General features: G+C 37.3%; 2 protein-coding genes across 2 annotated transcripts in view; one reads left to right on the top strand and one right to left on the bottom strand.

The window, feature by feature from the left end:
* Positions 1-1,630: 1,630 nt before the first annotated feature.
* paip1 (poly(A) binding protein interacting protein 1) lies at positions 1,631-16,647 on the bottom strand. Its single transcript, XM_041254642.1, has 11 exons — positions 15,991-16,647; positions 13,890-14,044; positions 12,025-12,228; positions 11,120-11,232; positions 10,730-10,841; positions 8,495-8,620; positions 7,940-8,046; positions 7,451-7,568; positions 7,301-7,355; positions 3,777-3,870; positions 1,631-2,366 (listed from the first exon to the last, which is right to left on the bottom strand). Exons 1-11 carry the CDS (start codon positions 16,205-16,207, stop codon positions 2,273-2,275), a joined length of 1,395 nt encoding a protein of 464 aa, XP_041110576.1. The 5' UTR covers positions 16,208-16,647; the 3' UTR covers positions 1,631-2,272.
* A 6,407-nt stretch (positions 16,648-23,054) lies between these two features.
* Positions 23,055-23,796, top strand: part of LOC121318182 (NAD(P) transhydrogenase, mitochondrial-like) — a 39,636-nt gene continuing 38,894 nt past the window's right edge. The window contains exon 1 of the mRNA XM_041254594.1: positions 23,055-23,159. The gene's annotated coding sequence lies outside the window, so the exon portion shown is untranslated. The remainder of the gene's footprint in view (positions 23,160-23,796) is intronic.

Raw genomic sequence — 23,796 nt, 5'->3', positions numbered from 1 at the left:
ACAAACATTGCGAATAATTCCAGACACTTCCTATATACCATACTAAGATATCACAATTACGGTAAGTTCACGTATAACATTGCGACCAAAGCTTTGATTAGATGAATTTAAACAGAACTAATACCTGTAATGTCCTTTTGTTCTGACACGTACAAAAAAAAAACCCAAACACTTCCTGCTTTCTAAAACATCCCGCTGTAGGATACGTCAAAACAAACTGATCGTTGATTGGACAGCCAGGTTCTCGTACCTAACAAACTCCCATACCATTTGCAGTCTAATGTATGCTCGTTACTACGGTTACTGGAACGCTTAGAAAGTAAGTTATTACTGTATTTAATTTTCACGACGTTTTGAGTGTGCTGATGTTGTCAACAAAGTTTTCTTGATGTTTCAATTACAAACCATTTAGTAACATATGAATTCGTGGAAAGACAGGACACATGTGGATCCATTTTTATTAATGGTCCATATATTTATATAATCTCAATTATTTATTCTCTTTAAAAAAAGTATTCATAAAATTGTCTTATACCAATGATATGCAAGACGGAACAGCTTCGGATTATATGTCGAATCCTATATATATTATATATATATATATATATCTCTATATATATATATATAAGATATATATATTAGATTGTTGTGAAACTTTATGAGAATATAGGGTACGCATTTTCTGAACAGTGCCTAAACTTATTTAAAGGGAAGAGATATTGCAATAATGGTAATAGAATATTCCAGGATTATTTTACCCTACACTCACCATATCTTAGTTTTCAAACGTAATTGACTTTTTAGGTCAAAATAAGGATTTTCTTCATGGGGACTGTCCAGTGCAAGTTTGCTAGACAACAACACAATCGCTTTATATGCATACCAAACATAACAAAACAGGATCCTTTTATACCTTCACGAACAGTGCCTTCATTTGCATGCATTGACTGTATGTAGGCTTGGATGAGCCATGGGGAATTCTTATCAAACCCAGTATGTGTTCTGGTTGTTGCCAACATTACTGTACAGGGTGATTCATAAGCAATGCACCTTGTATAAAACCTTACATAACAAGTTTAAATCAAGCTCCGACATTGGTCTGGCACACTGTATTATTTTGATTCCGGTTACCCAGTGCATGGTTCCGAATATTACAGGTGGTATTAGCACATTATTTCCAATTTTGTTCTGTAATTCAGAAATGTTCCTGACTGTGTACCTGTGATGCACATTGTTTATCAATCACCCTGTGTATTCAACAAATAAAAAAAGGAACAAACAGCAACTTTTTTTTTTTTAAAACTTAAACAAATCACTTAATCACACAGTTAAGAGTTTGACAGACAGATGGATGAATGGGCACAACCACATTAGGGTCCTCTATTTTCTAAATGATGACCCTCAAGTTCTGCAGTATTTTAAGATGGTTTGAGCACCATCAGTTAATGGAAACCACAACTTGCTACAGGAAATGCTTTGAACCTATTCTGAACCATGTTTAGCATTACATGAAAACAATATTTTATGGAAAAAAAAAAACAACCAAACAAAAACACATTAAAATAAAGGATTTAATCATATTTTTCAGAACACTAATAAGATAGGCAAGTAATGCAGTGCATAAAAATGAATGTACACTTAGTATTTTCCAAATATTTCTTATGCAGAACATGTGCTTTCCTAATATTACAATTAATATTTTATTAACTAAAACAATAAACACACATTGAGATATGTTTTACATTTAACCCAAAACTCTTTCCTTAAGCGTGTTTAGATACTTGGAGCTCAACAAGAGCCCCATTTCACCCCAAGACATCACATTCCTGAAAAAAAAGTATACTATAAAAAAACATTCCACTAGAAATCAGGCAATTCTTGTTAAAGGATTTATTGCAGGCAAACATACTGTAACATTCACATTAACAAAAAAAAAAAAAAAAAAAACATTGTCTTGTGGGATTAGATTTTTTTATTCACCGAATTCAATTTATTTTTTTGTACCTGTAATATCTTGGTTCAATAAACTGTATTCCATCACTGTGCTGAAGTACATGCTTAAAGATTTGCTGCTTTGTAGTTTAACAGAAATCCCTGCTATATAAAACGCAAAGAAAAGGAGCGGAGATGTGATAACTTTCTTAAAATGTAAGCATATCCTGTGTTTTTCTAAAACTTTAACACTTTATTTTTTTTTTATTTTTTTTTTTTACAGTTGCTAACATTCCTGCAGTATAAACATAAAAGGCTTCTGTGCTAGTCTACTTTTTGCTCATTGTTTCCTTTTCTTTTCTGATTCCAAACAGAATTTTTCAAAAGCTTCTTCAATTTCTGGGTCCATTTCATCATCATCATCATCCAAGTATCTGAAAGCAAACAAACAGCTGTTACAGCCTACTCATCAGGACCGTGACAGTGCAAATACAATTGATTATAGACATTTAAATCTCCACTTTAATAAATAATAAAACCTTCACCAAGGCTACTGTTGTGGCATACAAGCATATTTCAAGCTTAAGAATACTTCAGCTTCGTGAGCTGTTATAGCGTAAAATTTAGGTTGATTGGGTGCAGCTAACAATCTACATAAAACCAAATGGACTTTCTTTATAGGCAGTCAGAGGAGAAAGCTGAATAGTGTCTCTGTTCTAGAACATACATTTTTGTGTATTTCAGCTGAATTGCTCTTTGAGCTAGCATGGGATTCAGAATTTGATCTTTTTTGTGAAAAGCGTTGTAAATCCTGATAGATAAGAAAATCAATGTTGGAATGATGAATTTGATCTCCGAGCTATGTTATAAAAATATTTCTACTTTTTGATTAAATAAGGTATGAAAGGTGTGAGTAGACCCCATGAACATGTATTTTATTTTTAAATTATTTTTGTAGACACTTGTCTTATATAGAAGTTATTTTCAAACAACGAATTATAGATTTAACAAGGAATGTAAATTATTTTTGAAGGGTTACCAATTGGACCAACTTACCTTGTAATGCACTGTATAGTTGTGTAAGTGTGGTAATGTTTTTGAATTCACAAATTAGTATTTATACTTATTTATGAAATAGGTACTCTAGTAATTTAATACAAAGTTATTCCTTTATTACTGCTGATCAGTTAGCAACAGGTGCATTGCTTGGATAACACTGTAAATTGTTTTATTTTACTATCTGACTTTTGGAAATGACGAATCTACTAATTTATTAAGTTTGGTTAATTTGTAATACGTGTACATCCTCTTAAAAAATGTAATCTGTTTGTAATTCGATAAGTGGAAGCCTAAGACTATTTCTTACAAGGTTAAGGGCTAATTAACTGTGCCAGGTGATTGTTTTATTTATGACCTCTATTAATATGTGTTTACAGCTTCTACAAGTTGTGCTCTGACAAAGGTCTTGCAACCAAAAAGTTTGTTTCTATTTTCTTTAGAAATAATCTATAAAGAAAAAAGTGATATTTGGCAAAACACAGTGTGTAGGAGTGTTTTATACTTTTTCAGATCACACAACACAAAAATACAGATTAGTAAACCCATAATTTGACCCCAGTGCAGGTGAACTTTAATGTAGCACATGCCCATGCACGACACTTCGGTCTCCACAAGCTATCATGAGTACAATATCTCATGTGCAGGAATGTTCATACAAAGTTTCATATCATTTGGATATGATTACACATTTATTATGCAGCTCAACCATAATATACCTACTTTTCAAGTATTGCCAAGGTTTTATAGAAAACACCACTTGTAATTATAATCAAAACAAAACTTACGCATCACCACTGTAAGGATGTGTTCCATTCTCCTCGTAGAAATCTGGAAACAAATCCTCACGATCTAGCATCTCCTGATATTTTTCAGAATAGTCTGGAAAATTATAAATTTTATATTAGTGATGTCAAGCTTTTTTTTGGAAGCAGACCAAATCACACTGCTCATGTAATATCTGTATGCAATACCATGTTCAAAACATCCGCATGACTTAAAATGGTACTGGCCAGAGCACTAATGTGCATGCTTTAGCATGATAGTTTAGTTCAGCTATAAAGATCATACATGTTGGTGTTGCTGGACTTGAACTCGGATGTATGGAAGATGAACTTTTGAAAACCCGGGGCCACATTGCAGTACAATTTCATAACTTGCTTTCCTATCTTATCTTTCATGGCTAGGATAGAATTTTTCCTAACTTGGTATAGTACATCCCAGCTAAATGGGACGACCACTTTCTCTTCCTCTATTAAAAATGTGCAAGTCATTTTCAGTTTGTAGGCACGATAAAAAAAACTAAAGTTCGCTTTAGCGGGATGATTGGTGGGCTTTTCACCAGTGTTGCGCTTTGCCTGTACACAAAGTTTAACAGCAGTTTCAGCACAAAAATGTCTCAGAAACAAACTGTCACTTGCTGACAGAGTAAAGGTTCTGGAAGCTCTACAGAACCCCACATAGTCTCTGTCCTCCTTTGCTGCTCAATTCTACATCTCCAAAAGCCAAGCAGTAAGGATAAGCAAAAACAGAGATGCTGTTCTTGGTGATTGGCGATCAAACGGAAATCCCGCAATGAAAAGGAAACGCAAGGGGAAAGACAGTAATGTAGAGGACACACTTTTTTGTTTGGTTTCAGCAGATTGTTGTCAAAGAAGCGCGTATATCAGGGCCAATGTTTACACCAAAAGCTCAGGACCCCGCTATACATAATGTAAATATGTTCAGTACGGGTGAGAAGATACACCAAGGTCACGATACGATACATATCACAATAGTAATGAAAAACTCATCTCTACTTGACAGACTTGAAAATAATTACAATTTCAATTCTGCAGACACATATTCAGTTCAAAATAAATAATTTATTTATTTAACACAAAGTAGTAAACCACTAGTTTAACACAAAGGAGTATGTCACCTCGAGTTCCTGGGATATCCATTTTAGCTGAATTAGCCAAATCTCTTTACCACACTTCTGAAAGAGGAAAAAAATACTAAACAATATGTTTAACTACTAAAGAACAAACTTTGTTCATGTGTTTCTTTAGAAAAATCTAAAATATGAAGTTTTTCAGCACTAAGCTTTCATCGGGATTAACACATTTTGTTAAAGAAAGTAACATATTCAACCAAATAAAAATTTAATGGTTATTCAACCAACCAAAAAGATTAGGGCGCACAGAAAGGTTAGGAAATATAAAATAAAACTCGTAAGAAATGCAATGTTTTGTCATCTATAATAAATAGCTTTATAAAAAACAGGAAATGTTCTTTCCACAAATGTCAATTCTTATAGCCTATCCTGCCTCACAAATGACAGGCTCGTACACATAAAAAAGAATCATTTACACCGGATTAGGATAAGGAAATACTAAAAGGAGAGCAATACATTAAAACTGGTAAAACAAAAAAGAAACATATAGCTATCTATTTATATGAATTAAAATGCTCTCACAAAAGGATACAAAGAAATATATAACATTTGAATACAAAAAACTAGTAACCTTAGTAAAATTACAGTCACAGCAGCGAGTTTTTACAGACACCGCTCGCTTCCTGATTCCTCTGTCCACAACAACAAGGCAGGCTGTGTCTGTCTCCTCTATACTCCCACTGGCCAGAATCACAGCTGTCTCAGCTATCATTGGTCAGGCAGCGTTTCTCCAGCCTGTTCTGAAGTCTTTAGTACAGTGTCAATATTCCCTGCTTGCTAGCAATGGAATACAGAAAAAAACAAACATTCTTGATATTTAGGTATATTAATAATAATAATAATAATAATAATAATAATAATAATGTTTTGTTTAACTTTTTATTGTTGTCATTTATTTCACGTTTTTGTCTTTGTAAGCTACTAATTTCAAGCTTGTACCACGATACACAAAGGTGTATCGTATTGCAAAGTATCAACTACATTACAAAAGCATTTCCTAAGTGTCTCATCCTATCGTAACATTAGTTAGGAAATCCTACCTAACGGCAATCTTATCCGTAAACGACTGATCAAGTCTGAATAGAGAACGTTATAGCTCGAGCTTCAGGTAACTGTCACCAGAAAATACATGTTTTTAAGTTAAGGCGTCTAAACAGAGTTGCCAAGTCCGCTTGTAAGAAGTGGGATTGGGCTTGTTTTTTGGAGCGTCGCGGTTGGAATTTGAGAGTCGCAGGTTGGAATTTGCATAAACAGCCATGCTCTAACATGGGTTGCGCTTGTTTTGGGCTTGTTCGGAAGAACGGGGTCGCTGTTTTCATGTCAGAAATTTGGCAACCCTGCGTTTAAACTCAATTCAGCTGTGGCAAAGAAACCAGGCTCTAAATTTTATTTGGGAAGAGAATAAGGATTTGATCGCAGAAAAATCTAGTTAACAATATACCGGTATTTAAAAAGAAAAAAGAAGAAGAAATACTAAATTTCAGTCAAACACCATTTTATATTCATTAGGAATGCCAACACACAACAACATCTCACAGGCTAAAGTAAAGCTAAAAATAAGAAAAGTACTGTAATGGTCGTGCCTCCGGTGTGAAATAAAGTGTGTAATATAATTGTGTACATTAAATTGTCCATACAAGTACTTTGAGTTACACTGCATATGGTAATAGTTCAATGGAGCATCTTGCTGTGTAATACAATTACACGAGAGACTCAACACAGGACACTTCATATCTTACTCCTCACGAAAGCTTAAAATATCAATCATCATAATCACGGACAGTAACTGTAAGCATGTCAACTCCAACTCCATGCTGTCTCGTACATCACACAATAAATCACCTTCTCTCACGGGGGGGTGGGGATAGACCTACATCCCAAAATACACTAATGGATCACATGGGTCACTATAGTATATGCAGTATATAATAAGACCTAAATTCCCAGAAATATTTGTGCAATACAAAACTTAATCTAAAGCACAACAATACATGTGCATCATTTTCTCTTTTTGTTTTCTGCATGGTTTGTGCAGATCTTGCAAACAATTTTCTTTTTCTATGCAACAGATGGGAAAGGTTCCATCAAGTCTTAATGTTAGGAAAGAAACTTAGAAAATGACCAAGTTAGGAACATTCTGTAATATGCTAGCTTAAATTAAGATAGGCTAATAAGTTAGGAGAGCATTTTCAGTAATATCAACTCTCCTAAACTTGTAATTAAGACATTCTATCTCTGAAGATGTCACTTCACATGCTTTTGTAATAGGGCACTAGGTCCTAAATCAGGGGAAAGTGTGTTTTCTGAAATCCCAGGGTTGGTATTATTATTAATATATTATATTTGAGTTATATATTTTTTTTATTCAAAACATACCTGGATCAGCTGCAGTAAAAGGTACACCGTCTGCTGTGTAAAATGTTGGCTCGTTCTGGTTGGGGAAAAAAAAATGTATACAGGTATTTGAGAGACTTTTATCCACAACAACAGATTGTAGTATATATTTGCCAGTTTGCTGAGCTTTACCATAAAATAGTTGGGATCGTTTTCTGGAGTGGCTTCGCTACAGGCTGCTGCTGCCTGAACTCGCCCCCAGTTACTGGACCTCAACTCCACCAGCCTCAGCAACATCTGCTTCACATCCCTAAAACAAAATAGAGATACAGTACTGGTAAAAGAGACTATAGACGCTTGCATAAAAGTCAGCAGTGCTGAGCTGGCTAAATCCCCAGGCTAATTTAATACACTTCAACCAACATTATGATTGTCATTAATACTACTAAAACCTTCAAATCTTTAAAGCCACCTCAAACCAATTAGATTTTGTTTTGTGATGCAAAGTAACACATGATCTGTACTAATAGCTTTAGTGTTGTTCTGTGATTTTATTATTATTGTTTTGTACTGCCATCTAGTGGCCCAATGCAGTAATGTATTTTAAAGTGCTTCTTGGGGGATGCTACTCTTGTGCCACGTCTGGATTCGTATAATTTGTTAGCAGGAATAGTATCCTACCTGCTGCAGGATGCATCAAGCACAATATTTTCAATTCTCTGAATAAGCTCATCCATATCTGATTTTCCTTTTTCTTTCCACGCATCTTCTAAAACAGACCCAGTTAACTGAGGGGAATTCAAAAGAGTACAATCATTTAAAAAAACAAGCTTCTCATACAATCCAGAAACACACTGGATTATTCAAACTTATTTGAGGGAAAAATTACCATGTTGTAATTAAACAGTAACATTTGTGAACACTTTAAAATAAGGCCCTTTACTATGCATAAAAAAGAATCAGCTGGCTTTCACTGGGGAAGGTGTCAGCGTGCGAAAGTGACGAATGTACTTTCAACGTATGTAGAGTTCAAGGTGGTCTCTAAGATATAGTCCTCAATACATTACTGTAACATTGATTCGGATTCCTCAAGGGATTTGTGCGTACAGATTTATCAACTAGATGAGCCATTCTCAAAATAAAAGGTAAAAATGTAAGTGTTTGAAATGTTTTAATTGTCAAATAAAAAAGCACATATATCCATTCAATACAAAAAATGATGCTATAAGTTATTACCTTTAGTAGCTTCATTGCACAGATAAGGTTACCATCAACAGGGTAAGAGAAAAGTGCATTCATTAAGTCCCGAAGACCAGTCAGAAGAATTTCAGCTCTGTTCATCTGCCCGTTCGACCCCTTTATCTACAGGTAACAAAACAAGACTTGTGATATAATTTTCTGTTGAACAAAAAAAAACATTCAATCATTTATACAGTTTTACAAAGTCATTTATTAAAACTAAAAAGGAGTTATTGTGTACAAAAACAAAGCATCATTTAAGGGGTATGTCATATCAGATCGAATGGTTTGAATATTGATTATGATATACAGCGGCTTGCAAAAGTATTCAGACCCCTGACCAATTCTCTCATATTACCGAATTACAAATGGTACATTGAAATTTTGTTCTGTTTGATATTTTATTTTTAAACACTGAAACTCAGAATCAATTATTGTAAGGTGACACTGGTTTTATGTTGGGAAATATTTAATAAAAATAAAAAACTGAAATGTCTTGTTTGCATAAGTAGAGGCCAACAATCACTTTGAAGGAGCTACAGAGTTCAGTGGCTGGGAGTGGAGTAATGGTGCACCAGTCAACCATATCAAGAGCTCTGCATAACACTGGCCTGTATGGGAGGGTGGCAAGAAAGAAGCCGTTACTCAAAAAGTACCATCTGAAAGCACGTCTGGAGTTTGCCAGAAAGCATGAGAGTGACCCAGCTGCGATGTGGGAAAAGGTTTTGTGGTCAGATGAGACCAAGATAGAGCTTTTTGGCCAAAACTCAAAGTGCTGTGTGTGGTGCAAACCTAACACTGCCCACCATCCCTACAGTGAAGTATGGTGGTGGCAACATCATGCTGTGGGGATGCTTCTCATCAGCAGGGACTGGGCATCTTGTTACAATTGAAGGAAGAATGGATGGAGCAAAATACAAGAAAATACTGCAAGAGAATATGCTTCAGTCCGCTAAAAAACTGAAGCTTGGGAGGAAATTCACCTTTCAGCAGGACAATGATCCCAAGCACAAGGCCAAAGCAACACAAGAGTGGCTCAAGAACAAAAAGGTGACTGTCCTACAGTGGCCGAAAGTAATGATCTCAATACCATAGAGAATCTGTGGCACTATTTGAAAATTGCGGTCCACAAGCGTCGTCCAACCAACCTGGAGCAAATCTGCCAAGAAGAATGGGCCAAAATCACTCCGACACTGTGTGCAAAGCTGGTACATACTTACCCCAAAAGACTTACAGCTGTTATTGCAGCGAAAGGTGTCTCTACCAAATATTAATGTGTGGGGGTTGAATACTTATGCAAGCAAGATATTTCAGTTTTTTATTTTTCTTAAAAATATTTCCCAACATAAAACCAATGTCACCTTACAATAATTGATTTTGAGTTTAAGTGTTTTAAAATAAAATATCAAACAGAGCGAAATTTCAATGTACCATTTGTAATTCAGAAATATGAGAGAATTGGTCAGGGGTCTGAATACTTTTGCAAGGCACTGTATATCGTTGATGACTGGAGGTTAAAAACAAATGTGGCAGTAAAAAAGTTTTCCATGGACACCAGCTGCAATGGATTTATTGAGAACTACTGAATGCAACTTATACAGGCACTCAAAGACAGTAGTTTGTATCAATAATATGGTGAGAGGTTTAAAGGAATGTGGCACTGAAATGGTTAATGTTCACTGGACACCAAAGGTAATGGAATTTTATCTGAAAGAATAGAATGCAGTTGTGTACCAACTATATAAACCCCACATCAAAGCATGTGGTCTGTATCATGACCTGAGGTCAAGCACTGTAGCCGTGTTCATTTTTGACTCTGGAACTTAAGTTTGAATATCAAAATACATCGGTTTACCAAACATTAAGACAGTAGCTCAAAGTGCACAGTCTCTATGCAGCTGTAACTTCAAAGGTCATATGACCTCAACACCCATATTACACCAGCAGTGAATGATATTAAATCACTAAAATATGAAGTCACCACCTCAAACAGTTTGGTCTTTCACACTGTGGGGGCAGCTTAGCAAAAAATTCAAACAAAAGGGGTTAGTTTTTATTTTTACAAAATTGCAATCAGTCGAATAAGCCTGTGACTCAAAAAAAAAAAAAAAAAAAAAAACTGCAATTGGACTTTGATTACCCTTAAAGAAAACTCCTCTCAACCACTCCCCCTCAGCTTAGTTTAAAATAAAAGCAATCCTTTGCTATAAAACACCATGAGCACACTCTTACCTCCAAGTTCAGGTACAGCTCCCCCAAGAACAGCACAAAAGAATGAAAACGTTTCCGAGTGGCTTCATCCTCCTTCACCGCCTGTTCTCTCTTGTCAAATTCTGTCTGACATCTATACAAAATTACAACTTTACACATTTTTAAAGGGACTAAATTACTAACTGTGCTTCAACAAACAACCATCAATCACAGGGGATCTAGATCTTAGGAGATAAATGGCATGTAAAACATTAACACATTCTAAGCAACAATATATGGCTCATTTGAAGACTTTAATGGTCATAGGCTAAAACAATGCATGTTCTTAGCCACATTTAAATGACTATGAGAAGTGCGTGAATGACTATTTGTTCGGGAACAACAGCAGTTAATGTGAACACACTTACTAACCTCAGAAGCAGCAGCTTTCTAAAATTGCCACTTGGGAGACTCATAGTTAAGTGATGAGACAAGTAATTGCACAATCGTGCTCCTGTGTATGAGAAGTTCGGGACCAATGTGGACTGAAAACAAAAGAGGAAAGGGTTACTTCAAATAAGAAAACACAAAAAGAAAACAAGAAGGGAAAGTGTGTGGATATCTTCAGAGTATGGTTGAAATTATTTGCGTCTTTCTTCCCAATCAATTATATACATTTTTAATTGCGTAAAGCAATCCAAAAAATATGTCAATTGAAAAATCAACCAGGAATGTCTACTTATGTGAATAGCTATGGGATGCCACCAATGACCGATTTGGACTACGACTTCAGAAATGTTGTTGAATTTGTGTTTGTCAAACATTATTTTGGAGGGTGGATACATCAGAATTAGTTTTTTCAGTTTGAGGTTAGAACTGGATTTAATTTTTCAAAAAGAAAAATCCAATCTTGGCATGCATTTATCTAACTACAGACAGGCACTTATGTTTTCCAGATGTGTGTTTTACATACAAGGATCATATATCTCAAGACTTACAGGCAAGCACATCCAATCTGAACCGGAAACGAATGCAATGTCTAGTTGCCAAATTCCTGTCCCCAGTGTACTCTGGTGGATAAGTCCACTGGGATTCTTACTCTTTTCTCTACCTCTTGCATAATTAATGGTTACACTGTATAACTCCAACCTCTGTCACTGAAGGTCTACGTTTTCAGTTTGGCCATGGACCATAGGTAAAGGGTCATTATTGTCATGATCAGGTACTGAAACAGTTCTGAATATGCATTTACTGTGTCATACAAAACTTGCCTTTACTATGCAGTCACTAAACACTAGGGAAAAGCTGCTCAACAGAAACCACACATGGGAACACACCTGTTGATAGATTAGTTCTACAAGTTCGTGAAGCATCTCGTCTGTAGTGACCCACCCATTCAGCATCGCAGTGATGTGCTCAATGTCAGACTCAAAAGCTCCCGGGGAATCATTCAAGTGGCATAGGAAATCTTGCACAAATTCCGAAAGAGTGGGCTCAGATTGTATGTAAAGGCTATCGCTCCCATCTTCAAAAGATGGATCCTGAAAAGAAAAGGCACACAATATCTTCACTGACAGAGTTATGTTTTCTGTTTGTATTTCAGTAGTTTTAGAGCGTTTGCAGAGTCATAATGCTCTAAGCCAGTCCAAGACTTACAATTAATCACAAACAACTCACATGCAACTTCAGCTAAGGTGTGGTTCTCTTAATTTTTTGTTTAGGTAAATGGATTTGGGTCTACTACTCATTGGATTACTTCTGGTTCCTCAAGGGGCTAACTTTAGGGCTGCTACGAAGGGCACATTTTAACCTTCGAAGGTTCTGAACACATTACCAAAGGAAGGTTTGAACCTTCGATGGTACTCATTTGCATAATTTACTGGTGACGTCACCACAGCTACTTGTTTATATTTGATTGAAAATCCTATTTTACAGGTAATCCATATACATTGAATAAAACACTCACATGTAGTTTAGAAATATGTTATTTAGAACAGTAATCATGTTTTTATAATTTAAATAAGTACATGTTTATTTACACGTAATTGATGTGCCTTTGCGATACATACAGCAAGCTTGTATTGCAGCAGCACCAACTGCAGTGGACTTAGGCTTATGGATAACACGAGCTGGAGGAGGGAGGGGCAAACGGTGCTCAGTTTTTTAAATTAATTATTAGTGTTAGCGTACATTTTGTATGTTTCAAACATATTCCACCATAGCACTTCTCTTACATTGTCTTGTACACTAGGTATTCAGTACATATTTTACTGAAGCGCTACAACTGCTATAGGTACCCCCCAGTGCTTTGGCATACTATACCCTGCTTTATACACGACAGGGAACCATATAGAGTTGAATTTATGGTTAGACCATGTTGTCAGTAAATTGTACATGCACTATACTTCACTATTTTTAATGCGCAAGTCAGATAGTGAAATACTGAGGTAGCACTACAACATTCATTTTCACGTATATTGATCAAACCCAATTGTTCATGTCTCGCAATGGGTGCAATGTTTTGTCAAAAGTTTTGCATTATGAAGCCAACTAAAATAAATGTACTGCCTGCCAAATGTTTTAGTCAACTACCTCAAAGTTACCCATAGTCTGCTGTATGAATTTCACCCTAACAAACATTTATTTTTTGGCATAACTGTTTAAATTGGATTTTTTTACAGGATGTTTTCAAGACAACTTAAGGGAAAGTGGAAAATCCAGGCCATGAATTAATTTCTGACAACTGTTAGTCTATTGCAGTCACACATGTCTGAATATCTGACAGTGTTACTGGAGCTATAAATAGGCTGAAACTTTAGGACATGTCATATGACTTAACAAGCCTGTCGATATCCTGCAAACATCGGTAGTAAAAGTTTATTGATTTATTTTTCACTTTACCATAAAGAAAAACAGACTGGCATTAAAACTAAATATTGTACAAAACATATTATAATCATTTTATGTACCTAAGAAAATATATGTACTGCAGTGACTAGCCAAGGATGAAAAACAAACTATGTTCACTGGATAAAACTGCCCTACAGCACAGGATAACAATGAGAACAGCATTAAACAGTAAAAAAACAGAAGAATTAAAACTATCTCCAGCAAATTGCTACATTTAACGCTCTGCTCCACCCCTACTAAAATGTTTATTGCTGGTTAGGTTATGGATCATACGTTGCAGTTTGGTACTTACTGTGTATGAGCTATAATTTGCTGGGTAGAACTCTGGTGCTGTTGCTGACAGTCTTGAATCCGCAAGAAGGGCGTCTGCCACTTGGGGGTTGACTCTTGGTGTGCTGTTACTGTTGTGAGCAGGGTGCTTCTCATGTGCTTTTCTACTGTCTGAAACTGTACGTTACAAAAAGCATGTGAAAATTAAAGAAACTGTATCACAGTAATTTACATATTGCTGTTTCTAAAATGAAAGATGAAAAATATTTTTTGTCATGTGTTACATGCGGTACATGTCTCAGAAGGCAGTGTGGTGCAGTTGTTAAAGTCTAAGGCTTGTAACCAGGACGACACCGGTTCAAATCCCACTTCTACTACTGACTCACAGTCCCTTAACCTCCTTGTGCCCCATCCTGTGGATCAGATGATAAATCAGTGTCCTATTGTAAGTGACTCTGCATATAATGCACAGTTCACAGCCTACCTCTGTAAAGTGCTTTGTGATGGTGGTCCACTATGAAAGGTGCTACATAAATATAAAGACATTATTATTACACTACCATCTTTATTTTGTTTGCCTAGAATTTCCAAAACGTCCAGCCATATTGTTTGTCTGATGATTCTGCTTACCATCTGACTTGTAGTGTTCATTTATGCAGAAGATGGTTTTAGAGCATGTCTCAGGTATAGGCCTCTCAGTAAATTGCTACTGTGCAACAGTGAGATTTTCCTCTAGAGAAACTTACTGAATAGAAGATAGCTATAGACTTCAAGGGAAAGGCATAGTGACCATTCCATGTCAAAGCAACCAGATGCTCAAACATCTTCAGCTTCTTCATCTTGGATTTCTTTCTGAGACTGAAGCATGACACCTCTACTCATCCAGTTACTGGTCATGGAGGTAAGAAATTGCTCGAAAGTGTCACCTTTTTCAGTCACCAGTGAATTGTATGTTTGTGTAACTTATTGTCGCTTTGTATGAACAACCACTCTACTTTAACACGAATATCACATGAAAAGATCCATCCATGAAGATGGCTGAGCAGAGAATACCTTGCATCTATAATCTATAGGCCATGTCTCTGAAAGTATTAAAGACATCCACCTGCCAATGTGTGTTTCCATTAAAAACAATGCTTAATAAAATACAAGACGGTCAAGTTAGAAGTTCTTGACAATTTGATACGGGATGACCATTCTGTATGCAGTTCTTACATCTGCCTTAGAGATATCCCCAAATTCAGACATACATGCTGGTGAGGATAAAAAAAAAAAAAAAAGAAACTTATTTCTAAAATGAAACATATGCAAAAATTCAAACTGATGCCTTTTTTTGTAATAAAACTTGAAGGGCTGATCTAGTGGCATGTGTTAAACTGTGGACACAATTTAGACAGAAGAGAATACTGACAAACTACAGGAAAACAAACTGTGGGTAAGTGAAGAAAACAAAACAGAACACCTTTGTAACGGACTTGTGTTCTTTTCACGGTAGACCTCTAAAGGAAACAGCAGCAACCCCAGTTTAACATTTGATTGAGTTTTAAACACCGGTTTTGCGGAGAACATTAAAAAAAACCACATTAGACATCTTAACACCCAACCTCTTATTCCACAATACCACCCAACACTGGAAACTACACGTTTCCATTTTCTTCTTATCAGCATGCTACTTTTGCTTTAAATCAAATGGCGGCTAAATGCCAATTTTGCAGAAAATCTGAAGAAACAAAAATAAAATAAACGGAACTGCTGCCACATGGTAAAATCTAATGATAGTCTCAGGAATTGCTCTTGTAACTATTGTCACGCGATTTAATATAAAACACTTCCTCGTGGGGAGAGACTACTTTTGCTAAAATAACAAAAAAGTTGTTAATAAAATGTATTACAATTGCATTCAGTGTGAAGACAAATTACCACAGGTCAGCAATTAAATTATTTACTGTAATTTTACAATTATTCTAGCATCTACTTAACTCAGACTAAGTACATTTTACACATACACTGTGCCTTAATAAAATAAATTACGTTCAAACGTTATTTTCTGAACACCACGTGTTGTGGCTTTGCAATTAATTATATTATTATTTCGGAAACACTTAAGCATCATACTTGGTTACCTGCACTTGCACTGTTTTCTACCACTGGAGGTGGGGACGTTCTCGGCTGTCTGAGTGACTCCTGTTGGAAAAAACACTGTTTGGGTTGCGCATCTCCACTCGCTCCCCCGGCCCCAGATACAAGGATCCGGCCGATCTCCTGCTCTCCCAATCCGGGGCTGTTAGGCTTTGCCCGGTTCCGTCCCGCCCCGGGAGCCCGATCGAAGTTCTCTGTCATTCCCGCAAGTGAAAGAGGCCTTTGTGGCGCTTCACAGCAGCCGCATTCGGACTGACACTTGGGCCTATAAACAGGATCGACGTGGGTGTAATAGTTATCACGTATATTGTCCTAGGTATGTTATTGTTGTTATTGTATGTTACTCAGAAATCGAAACTAAACAAAAGCTGCTGTTCTGGAGTCAGACTTCCTGCTGCAGCAGAAATGACTGCGACTACTAGAGGCGTGGAGTCAGAAAACAAACAGTTACGAGTTACAGACAGTACTTATCTTTCGGAGACTGAATGTGTTAGATTCCTTTGTAAATTCAGGGTCAACTAGTGATACGTGCATTTATCAGTAATGTGAAGCTTTCAACGACGCATTATCATATCTTCCAACACAGGCGGCTTGCTACGGTGGCCCTAAAGTGCAAAACACACGCAAATAACATGTTCACGACATGCAAACAAATTCAAGAAATTGAACACTTAAGTGAGCTGGTTCTAAGTAGTGGAGGGACGCTGATCGTATATCAGCAAATGGAGGAACAATCACTTTGCAGTCCTTGGTATGTTTTTTTTTTTTTTTTTAATTGTACAACCAGAACATTTGAATATAGGATTTTAAGCAAAGATGGAGAACGGTGTCAAGTGTAAAACTAAAAATATTTAGATTATTTACTATTTGTATTCAACTTTGGCTACTTATGAATCCCTCCTTCCATTACCTAGCACCCGTACACTTAAGTGTTGCATTTCCGTTTTCAAAGTTTTTATTTTATTTGTATGTCGCTAACATTTTATTGTCTTGTGTTTTGCACCGAAGCATGCAGCCTCGCGCCACACAATTAAAATGTTCATCGTTTGTAAACCTGCATCATAGGCCGAGCATTACTGTAGCTGTTTTGTCTTACAAACGTGAAACAACCCTGTAATCTGATCATATTATGAGAAAACAATGTCAAATTTGCCACAAAGAAAAAGAAAACGTGGAAAAAAAGAATGAAACACGACATTTAATTTAATAATGATGAAATCATAACGACACAACCCCAAATTATAAGTTAAAAAAACAGATGCCTGTAGGGCTGTGTTAGAAGGTTCGAAGGCAGTATTGCCAACTAGTTCTAGCGACTTTTGGGTTTCCCTAGCGACAAAAACATTGCGAAAGCGACTTTCAGAAAGAAGTCGACAAATTGTATCATCACAACACAAGTCACACGCAGCTCAATACACCACGCTTCTCTCGACTGTAGTAGTACAGCAGTGCCGCTCTTCACGCAGTGCAGATCTGCACAGCACTGGACAGAACTGCAGAGATGCGCGTTCTTCTGTGCCTGCTGCGTGACGTACTTAACTCCACCCGCAGATCTTTGCAGATCCTGCACAGTGCTGACAGCTTGGCAGTTTTCCAGCCAAAATTGGCTTGTTTTGAAAACATCTAGCGGATATATATTATCTTTGGTGGTTTGACTATTTTTTTTTTACTATTCCTTTTTATTATGACGTCGTCATTAGTGCAGGACTTCAATAACCACAATGCCCGCATACTCTACCACGCCCTCCACCTTGGGGTGTGACGTTGTTCTGAAGCTCAGCATCCGATAAAATGACAAACTACTCAAATGCCCGCTCTTGCATTCAGCAATCCGGCTGAAGAAAATGGTCAACCCGCCTACTTGTTTCCTTTGGACTGGTTCATATGGGGATTATTACAGATGATTGACATTCCTATAGATTTGACCGTGGTTTTTGTTTAATTGTAAAACAGGGAGAAATAAAATAATAAAAACAAACAACTTTTGTATATATATTTTAATTTGTAGCAAATTAACAACGGTATCAGTACAAGATAATTAATCTTACATCACATACATATATATATATATATATATATATATATATATATATAGATATATATATCTATATCTATATCTATATCTATAGAGATAAAAAAAATAACAAAATATCTGACAACGCCGATAGTTAAATTTTACTCAATAAAATAATACAGGTAATAATAATTAAAAAAAAAAAAAAATGGTGCATCGCATTTGATCTCATTACATAAGAAACAACAGTCCTTGTACTGCAAATTGTGAGAAAAGATAACAAGCAAAGCCCATATATAAATAAATAAACTGTTTATAACATTACTTACCTGTGTTATTTTTTTTTTAAATTTAAAATAAATATGTTGCACCTATGTATGGTTTTGTAATATATATTTTAGTAAATGTAAGTAGACGTTTTTGGCTGTTGTTGCCTGGTTTAAGAAAAGCAATTTGGCTACCTTTTGGCTGGTTACTTCCAAAATTTGGCGGGGCGTTGCAAAAAAAAATGGCAGACTAATCTTGCAGCATAGCACAGATTTGAAAAGTTGCTGCCGAGCTAATTGCGGCTATGAACCAAAGAGATCATGAGTGACCTGCTAATTGTAATGCAAATAACTACAACTGCTGCCGCCTTGTTGGCGGAAGCTAACGACATCAATTATTTAAACAAACATAATGTACTAAATAAGTTATAAGTGATGTATAGTGTTACTGGAAGAAGGTTTGTCCTGCACCATTCACATACAAAATATACCTAACACTAATAATTAAAATTTCACTGGTCGCTTACAAGGGCTTGAGCAGAGTACTATAAAAGGGGTTTGATTTGAGGAACGGGGGTGCTTGGGTAACAAGGAATTAGAGACATAAAGCTGGACAGCTTGAGAAGAAAATAGATGGACAAGACGTACGATGTAAAACACTCTGAACTCTTACGTCTCACCAGGTCAGGTAGCATACGCAGCGCTGAGCGGCTATTGAGAATGAGAGACAGAACAGATAAAGACAAAGCTCTCAGTCCAGGTCGTTAGCCAGGCGGCGTCTCTTAGCTGCTGGTCAAACAATGAGAAGACAAACATAAAAGACACTCTCGATGAGAGACATAAAAGACAGAGGGATAGATCCGTCACTACTCAGTGCAGCATCCTCAGGCAACGTGGCTGGCAGCTGGGTGGCGTGGAGAATTAGGATAAAGTGACTCGGGTCCATGTTGGAGAGACGAAAATAGAGAAACCCCCCCTTTGGCAGGGCCCGGCTCAGCAGGTGGGGACTCTGCCAGCCAGAGGGGGCAGAAAGGTGCTCGGACCGGAAAAGAAACTAGGGAGATGGGATAGCAAGGTTGTGGCCTTGGTGAGGCTAGCGCATGAGCTGTGACAGGATAGTTGTGGTTGGGGGTCCCCTCTAGCCAGCGAGGAACCGCCGGGGACAGCAGTGACTTGGGCAGGAGGCCGACCTGGTCGGTCGGAGGAGTGAAACTCACTTCCCCCCCAAAAGAAGGACCCGCGGCTCACCGCAGCACCGCACCGTGAAGATAGGGAAGAAACCGCTGAGCTGCACTCATAGATAAGAGAAAGCTGTAAAGAACAGAAAATAGAGGGAGAGGTAAGTATGACGGGCTATGGATTGGAGACCATCCGGACTGTGGAGAACCCCACCCCCCCATTGGGAGGAAACCTCTGGTGGACCTGGCAGAGAAGGCGCCCCCACTTCGGGTGTATCTGATGTACAACTCGACTGCTGAAGAGGACCAGCGCCCCATGTTTTTTTTATCAGGTGCTGATTGACTCCTCGTGCTGTGGAAGTGACTGCTCCGATCCGGAAAGAATGAGAGGAGTTGAGACTTGAGCATAGCCCAGTCCGAGTCAGGAGGGAGTTGAGGTGAGAGAAAAACCAATGTCTCGTAATGATTTTTCTTGAGGAGTCAATAAAAAGTAGGAAGACAGGAAATCCTGGAGGCGAGGTATTTGAATAGCGTAGAACTAGGACAGAGAAGTCAATTTTTGAGAATTGAACATACTGACCCTTACAAAGCTGTTCTGTTTTGGAAGATCTGATAAAGAGAATGTAATGTCCCCCAGGAATTTGGGGAGGTCACAGCACTACAATCCTAAGACTGGATCTAATTCTGAGCACAGAATGTGGTGAAGGAAGACCAGGTGATAGAATAAGAAGAACAAGTCAAAGGGGTTAAGGCTTTTTTTTTTTTTTAAATAAAGTTGCGGGTTGATTGAAGGAGGCTGGTGAGTGAGGACTTTAGTGGAACCCAAGTTGATTGAAAGGGGGAAACTTGCCACGGGTTGGGGTCTGCTTCTGGGACCAGGTTGAAACTTGTGGACCACCACACAACCTCCACCATGTTTAACACTGGGCATGGTTAATTTTTTTTTTTTTTTTACTGCAAGATTTAGTATTCTGTAGTAAAATTACTACAGATGGCCAAAGTCCAGTATCTTGGTGCACGGTAAGGTTCAGAAGATCTCATGGTTGATAGGGCTTTACACTCCAAGACTATCAGTTGTATTCCCCTTGATGTCTTGATTTTTTTTTTATTCCCCCCCTCACCAGTAAATCATCTGATGCTGTCACAGTAAGTTCACAGGAAGGACTTTGTTCCTCCAGGAGTCCTGCAGAGGAAAGTGTCAAAAGAGCAGTTAGACATATAACTTCCAAGGTGAGGTCATTGAATGGACAGGAGCAGCCTTTTCTGAGGGTAAAGATTAAAGAGTGAAGTATATCTACCGATATAGGGAGCCAGGAAGGAGCAGCAGGGGGGCACTTGAGGATCTCTCAGAGTGTCACGCAAACTGATGGGATGGAAAGAACTATTGGGGAAGGGACGGAGTTGAGGCGGTAGAAATACTGAATATTGGAGATGTAGGCTTTAATGGTAGAGGGGCTAATAGAAGAGAATCCCTTGCATGGCCGATGGAGGCTAGAATCTGATGCTCATTAAATCGGAATGGGATGTAGTTGGTTTTTGAGTGCAGAAAGTTGTAAATGTTTGCCTTGGTCGCTGGGGCTAAAGCTGTAGCCATGTATTGGTGAGCAGATTGCAGAAGGTTGGAGAGTGCTGTATTTAGTTGAATAGTAGATGTCGGTGTTGCGAAGTTTGGTGAGGGCTGAGGTGGCAGCTGGAGCTGAACGAATATATGAAATCGACTGCTGAGGAAGGTCAGCGGTTTTTTGTGCCCAATTCTGGAAACAAAGGCAGATAGATAAGATACCGACCTTCCTATGAGTTAGCGAATACGGGATTGATCAGTGGTTTGCTACCATCATGCCTGCTTGGAATGGAAAAAGTGAACTCACATTCAGAGATTTGCGTTTCACAACTCCAGTCATTCTCCTAATAGTGGAACCTTAACTCATAATCAAGACAGATTTCCAGTCTCGTAAACGTCTCTCACCATGTACTGATGCTTGTAGTATCTGAGAGGTTGAGCGGACATGACTAAATTGCTAAAGGAAAGCTGGAAGCTCTGGAAGAGGGCAGTTGTAGATTTAAACAGTAAACTAAAGCAACTTTCACATGCTGCAATAGTGAGCAGATCTGAAGAGGGAGACGAGATTTGCAGTAGTGAGGAGATATTAAGAGTAGAGGTGAGATCTGAACGGGCAGAGATCTGAGGGAGTAAACGATGGAATGCTGTCAGTAGTGTGCAGTGGCCTGTTGTAGAGAGAAGAGAGCTGCTAAATGCGGTGGAAATTGGTATTTGAGAGTTAAGGCTTTTTTAAAAGTTTTTTTTTTTAGATGATGTCAGAGATGGGGCTGCCGTTGGGCAGAGATGAAGAATGTATAGATCTGATGCCGCTGCAGAACCTGAGAGGATGGGAATGCGTTGCTCTGAGGCTGCTGTAAAACCTATTGATTTGATCAGGAGCAGTCTATGAGGGTATTGTCTATTGTGGTGTAGGAGGTAGCTTTGACTAAAATGTTTAAAATTGTAGGACATAGTTTCCAAATGTGACTGGTAGCTCAAATTGAAAAAAAAAAACATTAAAATATATATATTTAAAACTATTAATAAAATAAATAAATATTGATGATGTACTTATTTCATTTGTTAAAAGCTATTATTGTATTGTCATGCTGCCTCAAGATAATTAATCACCAGAATCAATTTAGCAAAGGATTAGGGCTCAATTCACATGTTGATTTCCTTCAGTTTAAAGGCAGCTTCAAAATCCTGTTCTGCCTCAGTGTTCTGGAATTATGGGGCCAGGTGGCAACCCTGCCGTCCTCCCGAATTGGAGCCCACCCACACCCCCATTCCCATTCCCATTCCCATTCCCATTCCTAGCTATGCCCTGCCTCCAACTCTTGTTATCCAGGATCAAACCTTTCATTTCTTCATTCGCCATCTCGACAGCAAAGCGTTGTACAGCGTAAGCTCTGTTTAAATTCTAAAAACATACTGTTCTATATATAGTGCTTTTTAAAGTACATGTTAACGTTTTATTCCATGTAGATGGATTACATGTAAAATAGGTTTTTCAATCCAATACAAGTAACTATGGTGACGCCATCAGTAAATTATGGTTCGAACGTTCCTTCTGTAATGTGTTCCGAACCTTCGAAGGTCAAAACGTACCCTTTGTGCAGCCCTAGTTGCTTGAGGTCATGTAGCAGAATTTTTGATACCCAATAAAGGCAAGTTGTTTGCTTATGGTTATTAAACTTGTTTTAAAATTAGATACAACATTTATTATTACCAACTTACTAAATAAGCATAATTATATACTGTATTTGTTTATATTGTGTTATAACGATATTACAACCCCATCCATTCACAAGCTGATACCAGTTTTTTTTTTTTTTTTAATATACTTTCCTGCACATTTCATGCTATTAGACATACCTGTACTGCGTTATATTTAGCTGAACGAAGGAATCATGCACCGAAAAAACTACAAAATCATACACGTGTATAAACACCTTTTTTAACTATAGTATAAAGACCTGTCTGCACAGACATACTGTTGGCATGGTCTAGCGTCCCCCATTCTATATGCGTGCTAAACCCTAATCATGTGACAAGAATAACTATGACCCAGCAGCAATTGGATTCTTTCCTGGATTGAAGTTCAACTTCACACAGCTTCGCCGCTGAATCTCGCCTACCCGGCTTTTTAAAGGTCAGTGAGTGAGGTTGCTTTATTTTTTACTGAAAAGATAGACGAGTTGATGCATTCTAGTGATTTTAAATAATATTGCAAAGACATGTGAATCGATTTGCAGGCGTAATTATCTCTTTAGGAGGTTTTTGATTTTTTTTTTTTTTTTTTTTGTCTTCACTCACAGGCAAATATAGCCAGCAGCAGTTATGCAAAAACATAATTATTATTTCATATGATTTATTGTAAGTTTTATGTGTAGCTGTTCAGCGTTTTGTTTGTGCTGCAAGGACTAACTAGTGCAAACGTATGTTTCCAAATACGACGATACACAGATGCATATCTATTTGTGGCGGGTTATTTCCTTTTTGATGTGTGTCACGCACAGCGCACTTTATTATTATTTTTTTGATTACTATAGTGTTATTATTAATGACTTATGCCGTATGTTTACTAAACCATGTCCTTATTGCATCTGATTTAAAAGTCGAAACACATATTAATGAAGCTGAAAATCAGAATACCAGTTTTATTACAATCGGTTCAATGCTGTATGAATGTTTTAATGCACATTTTGTTTTCTTTGTTTACAAGTTCAGATATGGACAGAAACATACCGTAAGGAATATACATCACTAAAGTTTGAATAAAAGTAATT

Source organism: Polyodon spathula, chromosome 1 (assembly GCF_017654505.1).
Source record: "Polyodon spathula isolate WHYD16114869_AA chromosome 1, ASM1765450v1, whole genome shotgun sequence".
NCBI lineage: Eukaryota > Metazoa > Chordata > Actinopteri > Acipenseriformes > Polyodontidae > Polyodon > Polyodon spathula.
The sequence above is the reverse complement of the archived record's forward strand: the minus strand, read 5'-3'. Positions and strand labels throughout refer to the sequence as shown.

Coding starts and splice junctions, on each gene's coding strand:
- paip1 (XM_041254642.1), bottom strand. CDS start 16,207: ATGACAGAGAACTTCGATCGGGCTCCCGGGGCGGGACGGAACCGGGCA. Junction 14,045..15,990: donor AGAAAACAGTGCAAGTGCAG/GTAACCAAGTAT, acceptor TGTAACGTACAG/TTTCAGACAGTAGAAAAGCA. Junction 2,367..3,776: donor CATCCTTACAGTGGTGATGC/GTAAGTTTTGTT, acceptor GTTTGCTTTCAG/ATACTTGGATGATGATGATG.